This window comes from Ambystoma mexicanum, chromosome 10, assembly GCF_040938575.1.
Source record: "Ambystoma mexicanum isolate Mex_15411 chromosome 10, UKY_AmexF1_1, whole genome shotgun sequence".
NCBI classification, from domain to species: domain Eukaryota; kingdom Metazoa; phylum Chordata; class Amphibia; order Caudata; family Ambystomatidae; genus Ambystoma; species Ambystoma mexicanum.
The window spans coordinates 64,671,181-64,687,587 of record NC_090932.1 but is presented as its reverse complement, the minus strand read 5'-3'; the positions used below and the strand labels follow the sequence as shown (position 1 = coordinate 64,687,587).

At 42.6% G+C, this 16,407-nt stretch overlaps 1 protein-coding gene across 1 annotated transcript in view; it reads right to left on the bottom strand.

Moving 5' to 3' along the window:
* The window catches only part of LOC138492812 (mucin-4-like), a 223,544-nt gene that overhangs the window by 117,624 nt on the left and 89,513 nt on the right, over nucleotides 1–16,407 (bottom strand). The window contains exons 12-15 of the mRNA XM_069620165.1: nucleotides 15,440–15,924; nucleotides 9,240–9,333; nucleotides 7,898–8,103; nucleotides 846–921 (exon numbers count right to left, since the gene is read on the bottom strand). Coding sequence (XP_069476266.1) covers nucleotides 846–921; nucleotides 7,898–8,103; nucleotides 9,240–9,333; nucleotides 15,440–15,924 — 861 coding nt within the window. The remainder of the gene's footprint in view (nucleotides 1–845; nucleotides 922–7,897; nucleotides 8,104–9,239; nucleotides 9,334–15,439; nucleotides 15,925–16,407) is intronic.

Here is a 16,407-nt window from a genome sequence, read left to right as displayed (position 1 = left end):
TAAATTTGAAGTGTGCTAGTTTGGGGGACACACAGGATGCCTTTTCCAATGCTTCTTCTATGTCAGAGATGTACAGGTTAACAGGCAGGGTGCAGGGATGCAACCCTGCCTTAAACCTGATACCGTGTAGATTTTCCTCAATAGGCCACACTTATAATCCAAAATCACCTGCTTATTGTCTTCATCCAATGAAATATATATATTTATTTAGATTTTCTATTTTTTCCTCTGTTAAAAAAGGTTCTGAGGCCAGAAAATTCTCAAAATGGGCATTTTGAATTGTTTTAAAGGGCTACCAGTAGGAGTTTATCTTACCGAAACTATTTAGGGATTGGGAGAAAATGTGCTTTCTTCCTTCATGGGAAAACGATCATCCAAATGTACATACAGGGTTACTTTGGCTTTCTTCAGCCCAACATTACAAGATTGAGTGAATCCTTTACATTAAATGAATGTTTCAAACGATGTAGTTTGTGTCTCCCTTTGACGACATTGACTATTCATCTGGTGCTCTTGCCAACACTAGAAATGTTGGTTCAAAAAATACTATTGGCCGTACATTCTCTTTCACACAATTTTACATTGACATTTAATGCAGTATCCCTCCAAATAATGTACCACTTATTAAAAAACAGGATGTGAATGACATTTCCATGAGGGTGTCTATGGAGTGAAACCGGCATCATAGCCAGACTTTCACATTAAAGTTAACAGTGAGCCTGTCTTCAAACACAATAGCAAAAAACATCACATTAAGCTTTCCATGGTAGACCCAACAGGAGCTCCACTTTTGATAATCCCTGCAAATCCCCCAAAATAATTATGTAACATGGTTGTTGCCGTACCTTCAGAATAGAGCAAATTCACAAAGGTCTTGTTTACGGCAACTAGAATTGTATCGTTCTGAAGATACCACTCGACCTGTAAAGCAGAATAACAGAATGAGTATTAGTTCTTCACTACATATGTTTATCCAATCTGATTGGTCTATTCCAACTCTACCGGGCCGGCAAAACTCATCATGTAGACCATCACTCAATGAAAACAGCTGAACCATTTTGTACAAATATACTCAAGAGTTGACAGTCAGATCTGACTTTGTATAGTGACATTTGAATAACCCCAGTATTTGCAGAGAGTTTTTTTTTAAGATATTGTCACCTGCCTCAGTCAGAGTGAGTATTCTCCCCACTCTTTCGTAACGGGGAATCAGCTTTTCTACTAACTTCAGGCAATGACATTCCTCTGACCTTAACGCCTGGAAAGACTTTCCCCAAAATACGACAGTGCCATATTCCTTTATGAACTCCGGTGTTTTAACTCACTCCATTTTCCCCCTGAAATGGCCCTCAGTACACATTGGCTCGTCTTCTGACAATGCAAGTACCTACTGATGTTTTATATCCAAACATAGTAGTTTGATCCGACCAATAATCAACTGTCCTTAACCCTGTACCACTTACATTTACCCTATTTCCTCTATTTCAAGAAAGGATAGAACACTAACTTCTGAGAACTAAACATTTTTCCTAGAGTGCTTTCGTACCACAACATCTAAATTGGATTTGCATTCATCAAATTGGGTTGCTTCAGGCAAGCCTCATTTACCTGTGTCAATTCAATAACCCCAATACAAGCAAAACCACATTATGTAAATATTTTCTGACACCTACGTCAATGCTTCTTCCAGGCAAATCTTCACTGACCTCCGCTTTGTAACCCTTTCTCTGGTCCTATGGACTCCCATATGGTCTCAATTTTCTACCCTTTCTCCTCTTTGCCCATTAATGGTGGAACCAGATGGGAAGTTCTCTTGGCACACTTCCCATCCTCTAGGTGTATCATTAATGTCTAGCAGAATGGCATTGTCATGGCCCAGGGCTCTCAGATCAACCTCCTCCTTATTGATAGGCATCTTCAGTCTCTCATCAACTTCCTTCCTTCTCCTGCATTACTCCATCCGCTTCCCCCCTGGTCCCTTTGCCACCACCAATGGGTGCACCACATCCCTGTACCCTTCCTCTGAAAACCTTCAAACGGGGCAATAACATTCACTTAGCTACTCTCAATGCTTGTTCTGCCATTAAACACTCTTCTGACATCTGTATCCTTCTTGAAGACTCTGACCTTGATGTTCTTGATCTCACTGAACATAGTTCAATCAAGGCTCTGTCACTGCTCTTGACACTCACTTTCCTGAGGGCTACAAGATCGTCTCCAAGCCCTGGCCCAACCGTTCAGGAGGCAAAGTGACCCTGATCTTCCCTGAATGGTTCCCTGCTACCATCATACCCACTCAATCATATTTTTCCTTCAAATGTCTTGTCTGCAGGCTTGATGTTTCTCCTACCCTCTCGCCACCATCTTCTGGCCCCCTGGCCTGGTTTCCCTCTTCCTTTCTGAATGGGCCGACCTCATCTCTTCGCTCCTGACTTATACCTCCAAGCTTCTCATGCTCGGAGACTACAACATTAATCTTGACTCTTCTGATGCGACCACTGTACTCTTCTGCAACCTCTGTGACTCTCTTTCCCTCACCATTTTTCCCTCTGGTCTGACCCACTCAGACCCACTCTGACCCACACACCTTGGATGCGTTCATCTCAGCAGCCATCCCTATCTCTAACCCTCTCACCACACCTTTCTCCTGTTCTGACCATGTTTCCTCTCACCTGGAACTCTTGGCCTCCCTGGCTAAGCCTCTACCCTCACTGCCAGTCTCCTTCTCTGTCATTTGACTGATGAAGCAAGCAGTGGTCGAAGTGTACGATAAGAAGTAGTGGAACTATGTTCCCTACTGGCCTGTACCGCTGCCCACAAACACCATCACCACGCCCCCTCCCATGCACAATAAAAACTCCAAAACACATGTGCCTGCTGTTTAAGGGAATGTCTAATGCATTGCACTGAAAGTGCAAGCTTCAACTTATTCCTACACTTTTATTTTAAAATGAAACCATTCTGGAACGGTTTCTTTTTTGAAAATAGAAGTATAGGAACGGTAAAACGTAATTAAAAGAAGTAGAGGAGCACCGCTCCCGCCCACTTCGACCACAGGAAGCAAGTGGCATTCGCTGCGTATGACGCCACTTTCATCCCCCTCGCACCCCTGCCATTGATTCTCCCACCGACACAGCTCTCTCAAACCTTCACCTCTCCATCTCCAACACCCTTGACACCCTTGCCCCTATCATGAGGATCCATATGAAGCCTGCCTCTAAGCACAACAGCTGGTATGATTCCAACCTAGCCTCTTTGAAACGCAAGTTCAGAGTTGTTGAACGGAAGTGGCAGGCATCAAACACATCCAATGACAAACTGGCCTCTCGCCTGCTCCAAAGGCAATGCTGTCTCTCCATCTGCTCCAAGAAAAGGCTCCATATCCAACCTCGCATCTCTGGGTCAACCAACAATACGGCTGAACTGTTCAAAGTCTGTAAGGAACTCACCGATCCTACTGAAGCTTCCACTTTTCCTCTTTCATCCTAGGCCCTCTGTACTGCACTGGCCTCCCATTTCAGTACCAAAACCCAGGACATCCTGTCCTCACTCTCCTTTACTCTTCTCCCTACTCTCACACCTGCTCTCAGGCATCCCTTAGCCCCCCTCTCTCGCTCCCCCATGCTCTCCTCCGTCTCGCCTATAGGACCGGATGAGATCTCTAAAGCTGTCCGCTGTATGAAAGTCTCCTCCAAACAGGTGCTCCACTGCTCCTCCAGAACCCTCAAGGACAACATTTCCATGCTCGTTCCTGCCTTGGCCATTTTATGTAACCATTTGTTCACCACTGGCTACTTCCCACTATCCCTCAAGTACTTCCTTGTGCGCCCTCACCTAAAAAAGCCATCTGCCGACCCCTCCGGACGGCTAACTACCGCCCTATCTCAACCACGCCCTTCCTGGGCAAAGTATTGGAGTAGTTGGTCATCTCCCATCTGACCCACCACACTGAATCTGTTGGCTGTCTCCATGACCACCACTCTTGCTTCAGAGCATCCAGAGGAACAGAAACTGCTCTCCTGAACACCTGTGAAAACTTGCTCCCAAACCTTCACTCCAACTCTCCTTCTGTTCTCAGCCTCCTTGATTTGTCCTCTGCTTTTGACATGGTCAAAAATTCCATCCTCATAAAGTGGCTCCATGATACTCTTGCTATCACGGACCTGGCACTGGATTGGTTGACTTCCTTCCTAGCTAATCAGCCTTCCTATGTGCAACTGGGCCATTTCCTCTCCTCCATCTCACTCTCTACCAGCAGTGTCCCTCAGGGCTCTATCCTATCGCCATGGCTCTTCAAATTCTACCTTGCCCCTCTGGCCCACTTGATCTCTTCCTTCTATCCTAATTTCCATTGTTATGCTGATGACTTATAGCTCTCCTTCAAGCTTCCCCCACTACCTCCTCTTCTTCCTCTCCCATTCCTGACTGTCTTACTACTATCCAAGCATGGTCCATGGCTAACAATCTCTGTCTTAATGCCAGGAAGACTTAGATCCTTCTCATTGGGACCCCTGTTCCCTGCTTCCTTCCTACTCTCTGGCCGCCCTCCTTGGGTACCCTCCCCTCACCATCTTGCGAGGCTAAAAACCTTGGTGTCATCTTTGACTCCTCTCTCTCCTTCTCCCCTCACATCACAGACGTGTGAGACTTATCCAGGGACCGCATCTCTCCAGCCCTTAGATCTCTCCATTGGCTGCAAGGAACACATTTAAGACCCTCTGCATCATCCACAAGGGCTACTGGGGCCTGGGACCCCGCAACATCCAAATCACTCTCCATAAATACATCCCTCCGAGAGCCCTTCGGTCCTCTAGCTCCAGCGCTCTGCAGATCAGATGTTTTTTCAAGCAGAGAGTGGGGGGTAGATCTATCTCTTCGGCAGGTGTCGCCCTCTGAAGTGGCCTCCCTGCCGCTCTCAGACTTGAGGCAGACCTCATTAAATTCTGGAAGCTTCTCAAGACCCTGCTTTTCTCTACTTCTCTACCTCTTTCCCTCTCCCCCTCCCTTGCTAATGCCCCCTCCTGTCACTGCGACTGGGGGCCTCATCATTTACGAGTCACACGAGCACCAGGCCTTCCTTGACCAGTCTATACCAGCACCCCCCCAACCCAGCATTGCCATTCCATTCCCCTTTCCCTGACAAGTCTGGTGGGTTGGACATCCCTCCTGAGTTTGGTCCACCCCATGTCCTCGCACTTAGATGGTGGTCCGCCCTGAGCACCCCCCCTGGCACTTGCCCTCCCCCTGTGCTCCCCTAGAATTTGTGCAGCCCCTGAGCCCCTCTTCCTTGTGCCCCCTGCATTCTATGCCCCCTACCCTGTCTGTCACTTACTTCCCCCTGCCTCCACTCCACCCTCCATTCCACCCTGCACTTCTTGTTACTGCACTTGCATGATCTGAATGTCACAAAGCCCAGTATTTTACTGTTGTTTATCTCCCCTGACCCCCCCCCCGCCCCCCACCATTTTTTGTTTTTTGGCACCTGCAGACACTTTTTGCTGTATAGCACACCTTATAAATATTCAATAAATAAATAAATACATAAATAAATAAAAAGAAGGAGTGTTGGATTACTAAACATTCATATTAAAGACACAAATATCAATAACCGAAATGTTTTAGTGGGAGCAAAAAATTGAATTATGAAGAATTATTCTTAGTAATCTTGGAACCTGCCCCAAATGTCAGTTCCAACACCAACATTGCACAATATTTCATAGAAATGGCAAAGGATATCAGACAATAAATATTTCGGTCAGATCCGTAATCCCTTCAAAATGCGTGTCGCTGAACCATACCTGTTTGTTATGACATGATCCTGAAATGACTCCATGCATCCTTCTGTCTTTTTAACAGAGCCAGTCATACCCCTGCTTAGATCGGTTCTTCTCTAGATGTGATGACAATTTCTGCCTCTCTTCTCTCTAAAAGTCCCAACCTTTGCCCAACACAATCTAAAGCATTTACCCTAAACTCTTCATCTCTGTTACATTTCTGGCCAATAGTCAATGTTTCTTGTTTCCCCAGAAAATTACAGAAATAGTGGATGTAATCCAGTAACACTAATTATATCAAAGCACTCTTTCTCCATAAAACATAAAACATGGTTTATGATGGTTAGGCAGTACAATACTAGTCTGTAATGACTCTGTTTAGGAGATAGAGGACATGTCTCTGCTCTGCTCTTCTTTAACGTGATAGTAGCAGTAACTGACAGATTTTACAAAACCAGAATATCTTCTTCCACAAAATGAATTTGGCTCTCCCAATCTGCCACTGTGATACAGATTCAGGCTTCTTTGCTGGGTTTATGGGACCTGAATATCCACTGGAGGCCCCTGAGGAACCTCTTGTCCCTGCTTGCTTGCTCTGGACTTTCAAAGACCAGAAGTTCCCATCATCTCTGCGAAGCATTGGCCCATTGGTTCATTTGTTTCCTGGTTTGTAGAGAGCATTTTGGTTGATGTAGTTGCTTAAGTGTGTAATTTCCCACAGATGCTGTGGGCCTACAGCTAACTGAGATTGCATAAATCCAGTGTGCATTTTGAACTAAAGATGGACATCCTGTCCCTTTCTCTTTGCTCGGGTTCGTTCTACCTTGGCTCTTGGCCTCCTCCTGCACCTTCGCTCTTTGCACAGGTGTGAATCTGTCATGTGTCTACATGGATCCCCTGTTGGTGCTTGGAGTCCTACGGTGGCACATTGTCTCTTGTATTGCCCTTCATTCAGGTTTTAGTATCAGGGGTCGGTCCAGCGCCCCCCCTTCCCACACAGATCCCTTCAGCATATTGCAGCATTTGTTCCACATGGATTATGCTTCATGATCGGATTCTGACTCTTACACTGGATCATTTCTCTCCCTGTGTCTATAGATCCAAGAAGGAGTGGCTTCCCACATCTTGGGTCACTTAGCATGCCCCTGGGTCATACTATCCTACATTTTCGAGGTCAGTCCATCTTCTCCATGGTGCATGTAAGAATTTGGTAGAGGTTTTTGGTGATGGACAACAGTATGTGATGATACCATGATCCTTCAGGATCTAGAACGTATTCTCCCAGATCAGGTCAGGGACTCCGGCTAGCTCATGCTCCCCAGATGTTTCCCCTTGGTAAGCTTTCCTGGTCTGCAGAGTCCCCACCAGACCTTGGGATGGAGCCAGGTCTATGACCTCCTCACTGTATAGGTAATTGAATTGCAGTATCGAGCATGTGGGCAACTGAATAACGCTGACATCAGAAAAACCCTTCTTGGATAAACAATAGGAGGTGATTGATTTTATTCATTATTTTGAAACTTGAAATGTTTCATTTTCAATTCTCATTTTACTCCATATCAAAATAACTTTTTGATGATGTCCGTAAAATAAATCCTTAATAAAAGATCCTCCAAAAATGTAATTACAGCGACACCTCATTTATTTTCAGTGCACTGACATAAATCAACATAGGAATAACAAACAATAATAGGTAACATTTAAATCTGACTTCATCTAAAAAATACAGATACATCTGCATGTTTAACTTATCTATCTTAGACCATTCCACTACAAAGAGTTGACATTGTAACTGTTTGATCAAAACAAGATCAGATGGAAAAACCTAATGACAAGTGGTATTTGAAGTGGGGTAGCCCTGGCTGTAAAATGCATTGAAGTGATACATAGTTTCATGAGGTCAACTGCATTTGCATGGGAGCAAAGTATGGGCTTTAGTGAATGCTGACTGCCAAGTCTTCAGAGTATTTTACATGCAAGCCCACCCTATGACTGAAGACAGATAAGTCACAATTCTCCTCCACATCTGTTAAGCAGGTGGAAATATTGGTATGAAGAATGCTGGCAGGTTCTTTGAGAAGTCCCCTTTGCTAATTCATGCCGGCTCTGGGCTGCAAACTCACCTGTATGTTGCACGTCATGGAGCTGTAGAGAGAAGCAAAGGCGTTGAAGTTGGTAGCCATTGTGGTTCCGGTTTGGATGGTGCGGCCCTGAAGAATGAAATACGTGTCTGTGTCCATGGCATTTAAGAGGGTAAAGTCCCCTAGGCCGTTGAAGGTGTAGCTGCTTGCATCCAGGGTGGTAATGTGAGGGTCTCCATAAAACCATCCTAGAATATTTGAAAAAAAAAAATAAACATTGATATAAAACCCGGTTGTGCTGACATATGATACTCAGAAGGAGGAGAGGGAGGCACATTGGACAACCTGGGAGAACATGGGAAGGTTATCACCGGACAACACGTTGTGCATGGCCAGGGGACACTGGACGATGGTGTCCTGACTAGGACAGATATTCAGGAGGGAGTGCTGGAGGCAGAAGAGTAGGGGTGGACTTGGCACCGAAAACTGTAGATGGAAGGTTCTGGGACCTGGACATGAATCTGGAAAGGAGGAAAAGAATAGTAATACGGAAGATGCCTGGCTACTGAGAGGTTCTGGAAAAAGAGGAAGATTAGAGGAAACCAGAACTGGACATGATTTTGGAAAGGAGGTAGAATATAGTAAAAGGGCGGTTGTCTGTATCCTGAGTGGTTCTGGGAAAAGAAGACTATTAGATGGAACCAGAACTGGACATGATTTTGGAAAGGAGGAAGAGAACAGTAAAATGGAAGATGCCTGGATACTGAGAGGTTCTGGAAATAGAGAAATGTTAGAGGAAACCAGACATGGACATGATTTTGGAAAGGAGGAAGAGAATAGTAAAACGGCAGATGCTTGGTTCCTGAGCGGTTCTGGGAAAAGAGGAAGATTAGAGGGAACCAGAACTGGACACAATTTTGGAAAAGAGGAAGAGAACAGTAAAAGGGAAGATGCCTGGATACTGACAGGTTCTGGAAAAAAGGGAAAGATTAGAGGGAACCAGAACTGGACATGATTTTGGAAAGGAAGAAGAGAATAGTAAAATGGCAGATGCCTGGATCCTGAGCGGTTCTGGGAAAAGAGGAAGATTAGAGGGAATTAGAATTGGACATGACTTTGGAAAGGAGGAAGAGAATAGTAAAAGGGCAGATGCCTGGATCCTGCAGGGCTCTGGGTAAAGAGGACGATTAGAGGGAACATGAAGTGGAAGGGTTTATAGAAGAAAGGGAAAATGTTAGGTACTGGGGACAGCTGACGAAAGCGTCTATGGCAGGAAACCTCAGAACATACATTTTACAAAAGACAATTTCAAGTTTTAATCAAATAGTATTACACTTTTACAGTAACTGTAAAACACACAAATAGCACTTCACTTCAGTAGTACGGGTGAGGGCGAGGTCAGATATTGGATCATATCTAATTTGCAAAGTCATGACCTTCACAGTGATTGCATCACTTTTAATGCTGATCAAGGTCGTCTGAATACAAAAGATACAAAAGATAAATGACCAACTTTATGGATTGCCATTAAAACATTAGTGCATTACACTGAATTTAAAATTAATTGGTTCGCGATAATGTTGGCCAGTTATTGCAGGGAGGTGCACAGGTAGAGAGCCACTCAGAGAAGTAATTAAAAGTGGCAATTCTTATTAGTGTGCCATGTGTTGGAAAGGTTGTTTCTGCAGACCCCTGCACTCTGTCCTCTCCATTACCCCATCCTCCCCTAAAAAATGTATTCTTTCCCATTTGCTAGCGACAACCCAGCCATTGGTGACCGCAATGCAAGCAGAGAAATAACACAGACATCTTGAAGGGTAGTAGCAACAAAAGAGACATCCTTTAAGGTGGGGACCAGCCTAGCATTGGAGACATGCAATAACACTGCATGTGTTCTACAGGAATGTCTCCATCACACTCGGAGCATATTGTCTGTATGGGAGGAAGTGAGGGGTACACGTATATGCTCTGGGAGGGATTCTGGTAGTCCTTGAAATGAATGAGAGGACAAGGCTGTGTTGTTTTTATTGGTTTTAATGTGTTCTACTTCGGTTAATTGTTAGTGTTTGAGCATGATGTAACAAATGGGTAGCTATAACGCCACAACCAACAAATCAGTTGCCATCACACACAATTTAAATGGTCCTTGTGCTCAAATTTGACTTGCTTATCGCTGCAGATTCAGAGAGTGCTTGTCAGGAGTGTTCAATATTGTTGTTAAAACAATTTTTTTATTTTTTAAACATTTTTTTTATTTGTAACTTTTAGTTTAAACCAAACTTTTGTCACAACACATTTCTTTTCGTTTCTTAAGGACAAAAACAAACATCATCCGTAGCAATTCACAGCCTAGACTTGAATGTCTGTGAATAGTCTCTATATACTCAAGTCTATAAGCAGGTATGTGATTACGATTACAGTTTTTTTTGTTTTTGTTTTCTTTTACTGTTCCAGGATGTTATCCAAGAAGTTTATTACCAAGCATGTCAAGTGGACTGAAGTTCCACCCAAAATCCTGAGCCACCATTCGTCCATGTTACCACTTACTGGCGCAAAGTGTTTTAGGTGGGTTGACCTTTGGCTCTTGAGTGCTGTGCATTCAGTTATTAAATGTTTAAGTGATTCAATGTTGGTCCTGCAGAATCTACAAATGTTGTCATCTGATGTTTCTATATCCCGTGCCACTAGAATTTGTTTTGTCTTTAAGGCATTTAAGTGAAATTTCTGCAGATATTGTGGCATGTTGTCTGACTGGTTCATTACGAGTCCAAGATCCAGAGCAGTCAAAAGTTGTTTATATTTTGATAGGTTTTGGATCCAGAACCATTGTTTTTTTTTTTTTTTATGATTTGGGGCTGATCTAACAACATTGACATCTTGGTGTCAGTCGCATTCAAGACTGCCATTAACTTTTGCATCCAGGTCTTGAGTAAACCAGTATATCCAAGGTTGGCTCTTGGCGCTAATATCCTGTATGCAGGTTCTGGGTTAGCGACTAACATTTTTCGTAAGATCACAAGGGATTTCCAGACGACGGAACCGTATAGTTCTTCTAGAGCAAGTTCATGCCTTATTATAATGATTGATATATAATTTGGTAATCTTAATATTCGCCGCCAGAAGATTCCCTCGAGTTGTGCCCAAATTTTGTGGTCTAAGTTCCATCCAGTTTCTGCTCCAAATATAATTCCAGGGACTACTTTTTGTGCATAAAACTGCCGAACTGGGATTAGGCTAAACTTTCCAAACAGGGTGTGAATTTGTGCCCCTTGTAAAGAGGACGTTTTCATTCGTTGAAACAGAAGTTGTACCCAGTTTCTTTCTCGAATCGACTTATTTATTGGAACTCCCAAATAGCGTATTTCACCCACTGCTTCGATTTCCTCATTGTCGATCTTCCATTTAAAGTCACGATTTATTTTTCCTTTTGCTGGGCCGAACTTCATGATTTTGGTCTTTTTTACATTGATTCCTAGGTCGTTATTGACCATGTATTGTTGTAATCCTGACAAAAGTCGCTGTAGTCCTATTTGAGTTTTGTCAATCAAAACCAAATCATCGGCATACGTTATACACCAGATTTGGTGGCCATTTATTTTAGGAGAGAAGCGTTTTATGTTAGTTAAAGTGTCCGGGATGTCTGCAATGAATAGCTTAAGCAAGACTGCAGCTAAAGGGAAGCCTGCTTTACCGCTTTGTTCATGTCTATTGCTTCAGTCAATTCTCCATCTCCATTTATTCTTACACGAATCAAAGATTTTGAGTGGAAAGCCATTATTGGATGTAGAATGTTTTCAGGGCAACCCCAATTTTTGAGTTTCCACCATAATAGTTCTCGATTGACTGTGTCAAAGGCCTGTTGCATGTCCACAAAGGCGAAGAATAAGTTTGAGCTCTTCATTAGGGCTTCCAGTTTCAACAGGTTTACTATTGTCAGATTGATCTCTGTCCCAACTCCTTTTGTAAAACCTGTCTGGCGACAATCAGAGATTACTTTGTTGTTTGCCCACGTAGTTAATTTTTGTTGAAGGAAGGTCGCCATTATCTTTCCGATAGTATCAAGAAGGGCGATTGGCCTGTAGTTGGCTGGATCAGCCCGTTCGCCCTTCTTAAAAACTGGTACAACAATAGCCTCGGTCCAGGATGTTGGAAGTGATTTTTGATTGGCAATACTGTCGAACAGCATGGCTATAAAAGTGGACCATTCATTTTTATGTGCTTTCAGAATTACATTGGAAATGCCATCAGGCCCTGCGGCCCTAGAATGTTTTAACTTCGAGATTGCATTTTATATATCCTCCTCGGTTTCTGATACTTCCCATCGTTTTATTTCATTGTTCATTTCTATAGTTGAGTCGCGATGGATTTGCTCAAATATGCCTTTAAAGTGGTTTTGCCACGCTCCCTCTGAGACTCTGTTTGCTAACATATCTGTTTGATTGAAGTTATCGTTGTTTAGAATTCGCCAAATCTCCCTCGAGTTATTGGATTTGATTGAAGACAGCATCATCTCTCCGCATTTTTAACTCTTGTGGAGGAGAACGACTTTTGCCAATTTCGGTATTTTTGTCACCGTAGTTTGATATATTTTGCAGCGTTCACTCCCATATTTCGTTTCAGCTCTCTTATGGCTTTGTTGAGCAGTTTCTTCTGATCTTTTACCAGTCTGCTCCATTCATGCCTATGTGTTTTCCTGTTGTCTACGTTTCTTGTATCGCTTAATTTTTGATAAGGCAGTAGGGCAACATAATTTATTGAGTTCGCTGTTTTGTTGGATAAGGATCTATACTCCTAAATTAGACCTGTTGTGTGTTCCTCTTTTAGGCGTAACCGATTTTGCCCTTGATTTACTTCCACTGGTTGTTTGTAGGTCTCAGCCGCCAATTTCTGGCTTAAAGGCCATGACATTTCCAAGACGTCATGATCACTTTGTTCTGTCTGGACAGTGCGTAGCTTTAATATCTTGTTCCATAGGTTTTTTGATGTCCATATGTAGTGAAGAATCTTTTCATGATGGAAATTTCGCCAAGTAAACTTCGGAGGCGTATCCATGTCCATTAACCATGTCGCAATCTCTTGCGTCCATTTCGTTGTCCCATCGAACTCTCCTGGCGGTGGTGTTCTGTGTTTCCTTTGTTGTAGAAGAGATGAACTTCTTCTCTTTATTGAACCATGTTAGATTCATGTAACTGCATATAATAATCGATAAGTCTTGATATTTCTTTTGGTTTTTATCAATTATGTTTGTTATTGATTGGATAAACTTCTCAGTTGTGATCTTCGCTGGGTTCCAATACAGATTAATTAATAACAGGTATTGTGTTTTCATTAATTTTCCATTTGGTTTTTGAATTAGGGTTGCCTGAACAAAGCTGTTTGGGTTTTCGTTTCCGCATACATCCCAAGTGCTTCCGTTTTTCACCATTGTGATTAGACCTGAATACGGGCGCCCCTGGACGTTTTTCTCCACTGGATTAAGCAAAGTCGAGTACCCGTCTTTTACTGGTGGCGACTGTAACCATGTCTCTTGTAAACAAATTAGGAAGTTTTCAGACAAATCTACAGGGAAATCATCAAATAAGTGTTGGAACCCTCTTGTATTCCATGATATTAATGTGACAAGGCCTTCTTGGTTATGGTTGCATAGCTAATGTTTTCTCTTTCTTGTTTCCATGTTACTTGTTTGCCATGGGCCAGACCGACCAGTTTTTAGCTGATTCCTTAAAGTGTCTCGGCGCTGTTCTTGAGATTCCTTTGCATTTGTATTCCTGTTTGGGCCTCAAAGACTTTTTGTTGTCGATAGTTCTTCTTCCGAAATCTCAAAACCCAAAAACAATAGTTCCTCTTTTGCGGCCATGATGGTTTTTCGTACTGCCTTAGAATGTATATGTAGTAGAACTTGGTCTGCTCGTTCTTCTGAAACTTATTCCACTATTGCAATGTCATGTGTCGTCACTGTTCTTAGTATAGGCACTGAATGCAATAATCGAATGACATTGCCTCTATTTAAGTTTACGTCGTTTTCCTCATGGAATATGTTTTCAATCCGTATTTTCCCTTGCGATGCTTTAGTCTCAGACGATTTAAGTTTTTCCACAGCAAGTAATTTATTCTGTGATTGTGCTTGAGTAAGTTTTGGATTTAATGTTACATGATGTTTCCTCACTGTGTCCCGCTCTAAACTTTCTTTGGATTCGGATAAGCATCGCTGCTTTGCTCTTATTTCCGGCTGACATTGAGAATTGTTTTTTTTTGCAAGTTTGGCCTTTGGGTGTTTTAGAAATTGCTTGACGACTCTTTCATTTAATTCTTTCGTTGTTAATTGACTCGATTCATCCATCTCTGTGGATTCTGACATCTTCTCTTCTCTGAAATCATCAGAATATGTTGAGAGATCACAGAGATCCACCGAAGATATTAGTGATTGGATGGAAGCATTGTCAGAATCTAATCTCATTCTTTTTTTAGGATTTTTTGTGTCTGATTTGACTATTACTCCAGCAATTTTTATTAGGGCTTTTTCTTTTTCCAAGCCTTTTTGTTTTTCTTGTTTGTCTCTTGCAAAGAGACTTTGTTTGACTGGGGTAGGCAGGTTTCGTATGAACGTTCGCGAGCTACTGGATTGCTTTTTTGCTGCCTCCAGATTTTTCTTTTTCTCTGTTTTTTTTCTCGCCGGGTATTGCTTATCAGACTTTGATTGGACAATTTTGGCCTTGCTAATGAATTTTTTGCTGCACCTCCAAAAATTCCATAAGTTAATTTATCTGACGAACATTGAGGTTTGGCCTGTGAATTTAAAACATTTTCTTCTCCTAATGTCGCAATTTTTGATTTTCTTGGCTGAGGAATTGCCTCAGATTCATTTAAATCGACCGATGGCGCAACACTGTCTGCCGCATGTCCCATCTGAATTACTCCAGTTGACAAGTTTTCATTCTCATGCGATCGTTGGCCTTGTAACTCGATTGATTGGCAGGAGGTAGCTGTAGTTTCGTCACTTTCTTGTGTTTTTGACATGTTACAACCATTGCTGCCTTCAGCGGCCTGTATATCCGCGTTCTTATTAAGCTCTTGCTGGCTCATGGAGACTAACGACTCGCTGTTTGGGTCCAAACGCCCCTGCATTGAGCTGCTCCTCAGAGTTTTTATTAAGGAATTTCTATCAAGACGGTCTTTTTTAATGTGCTCTTTTAGCTCAATATGCCAGGACGACGTTTTGGAGACTTCATTTTCGAAGTGTTGTATAAATAATGCATTTGCACTTTCCATTTTGATAATTTTTTTGTTTAAGTGACTGATTTGTGCATTATTGTTTTGTAATTCCTCGTGGAGTGATTCATATCATTTTACGAATGGAATCAATGCCAACGACGTTGCAGCCAATACATTATTATGGATTTGTATTGCGGCCGCAGTTGACAAATTGGTTTTGAATGACTGTGCATTTTCCAGATCGTTTTGTTTTGTGTCACTGATCTCTCTTGCCGGATCTCTTCCGTCTCGTTTTGGCACACCTGTCGCCATCTGCGGCAGTAAACTTACATCAACTGGAGAGACCACTGGAACTGGCGTTAAACAGCTTACCATCTGCTGTATTGTATTTCTCGAACCGTATCTTTCTTCCTGGAATACGGATGATTTGTCATTTGGCTTGTTGACAGGAGTAACATGGGTTTGATTTCTAGGCGTGAATTTGACTATGTTAGATTCTCGACTCCCTACTCGGCTGTGTAAATCGGGACTTGTTCGTGGATTTAGAAGGTCCTTGTTCTTCACAGAAATTTTCGGAGAATCAAAGTGTCCATGTCTGTCATTTGGCTTGTTGGTTACAGTAAAGCTTTCCGCTAATTTACTCTTCAGGGCTTCGAAATCAGCTTTTAAACGTTCTGTGAGACGAGCCTCAAGGCCTGCAAAATCAAATCCACTAATGGGCATGCAACCATTTTGCGCAGGGCTTTCATTATTCTTTTGACCATCTTGGCTTTTACTCGATCTTGGTTGTTCTTTCTCGTGCCTTAGTCCAGTGTTTGCCATGTTTCCATTTCTTTCATCTGACGGTTCCATATTTCCTGATAAAGCAGACATTTTTATATTTTTTTTTAGCAGGATTAGCGATTGTTTTGTTTAAGTTCCTACCCACAAATCAAGTCTTTTATTCTTCCTTCTACAGGTGGATATACAAATCTCAATGAGTTTTCTTTGCGCAATATGATTGGAACCTCAAGTTGCAGCAGAAGCTCGAACATTTAGCTGACACAGAACACAAATACGTTCCGCAGCACGTACCTTTCAGTGACAGAGAATACACTAACCCACATTTTGAGCAGCCAGATGTTTCACTTTTGCTAACCACCAACACATTGTTTGAGGATCACTCCGTACCCGAGGTGACCAGATATAATGGAAATAGCTAGGGAAGGACTTTTTGCGAGTAGGAAAGTGTGGTATTTTAGTTTATAAAATACTGCACCCACAGCAAACCAATGATATACCCTCCATACCCCCCAAAGATGCATGGAGGTAGAGGAGGCAGGGAAAAGAAGATGTCAAGC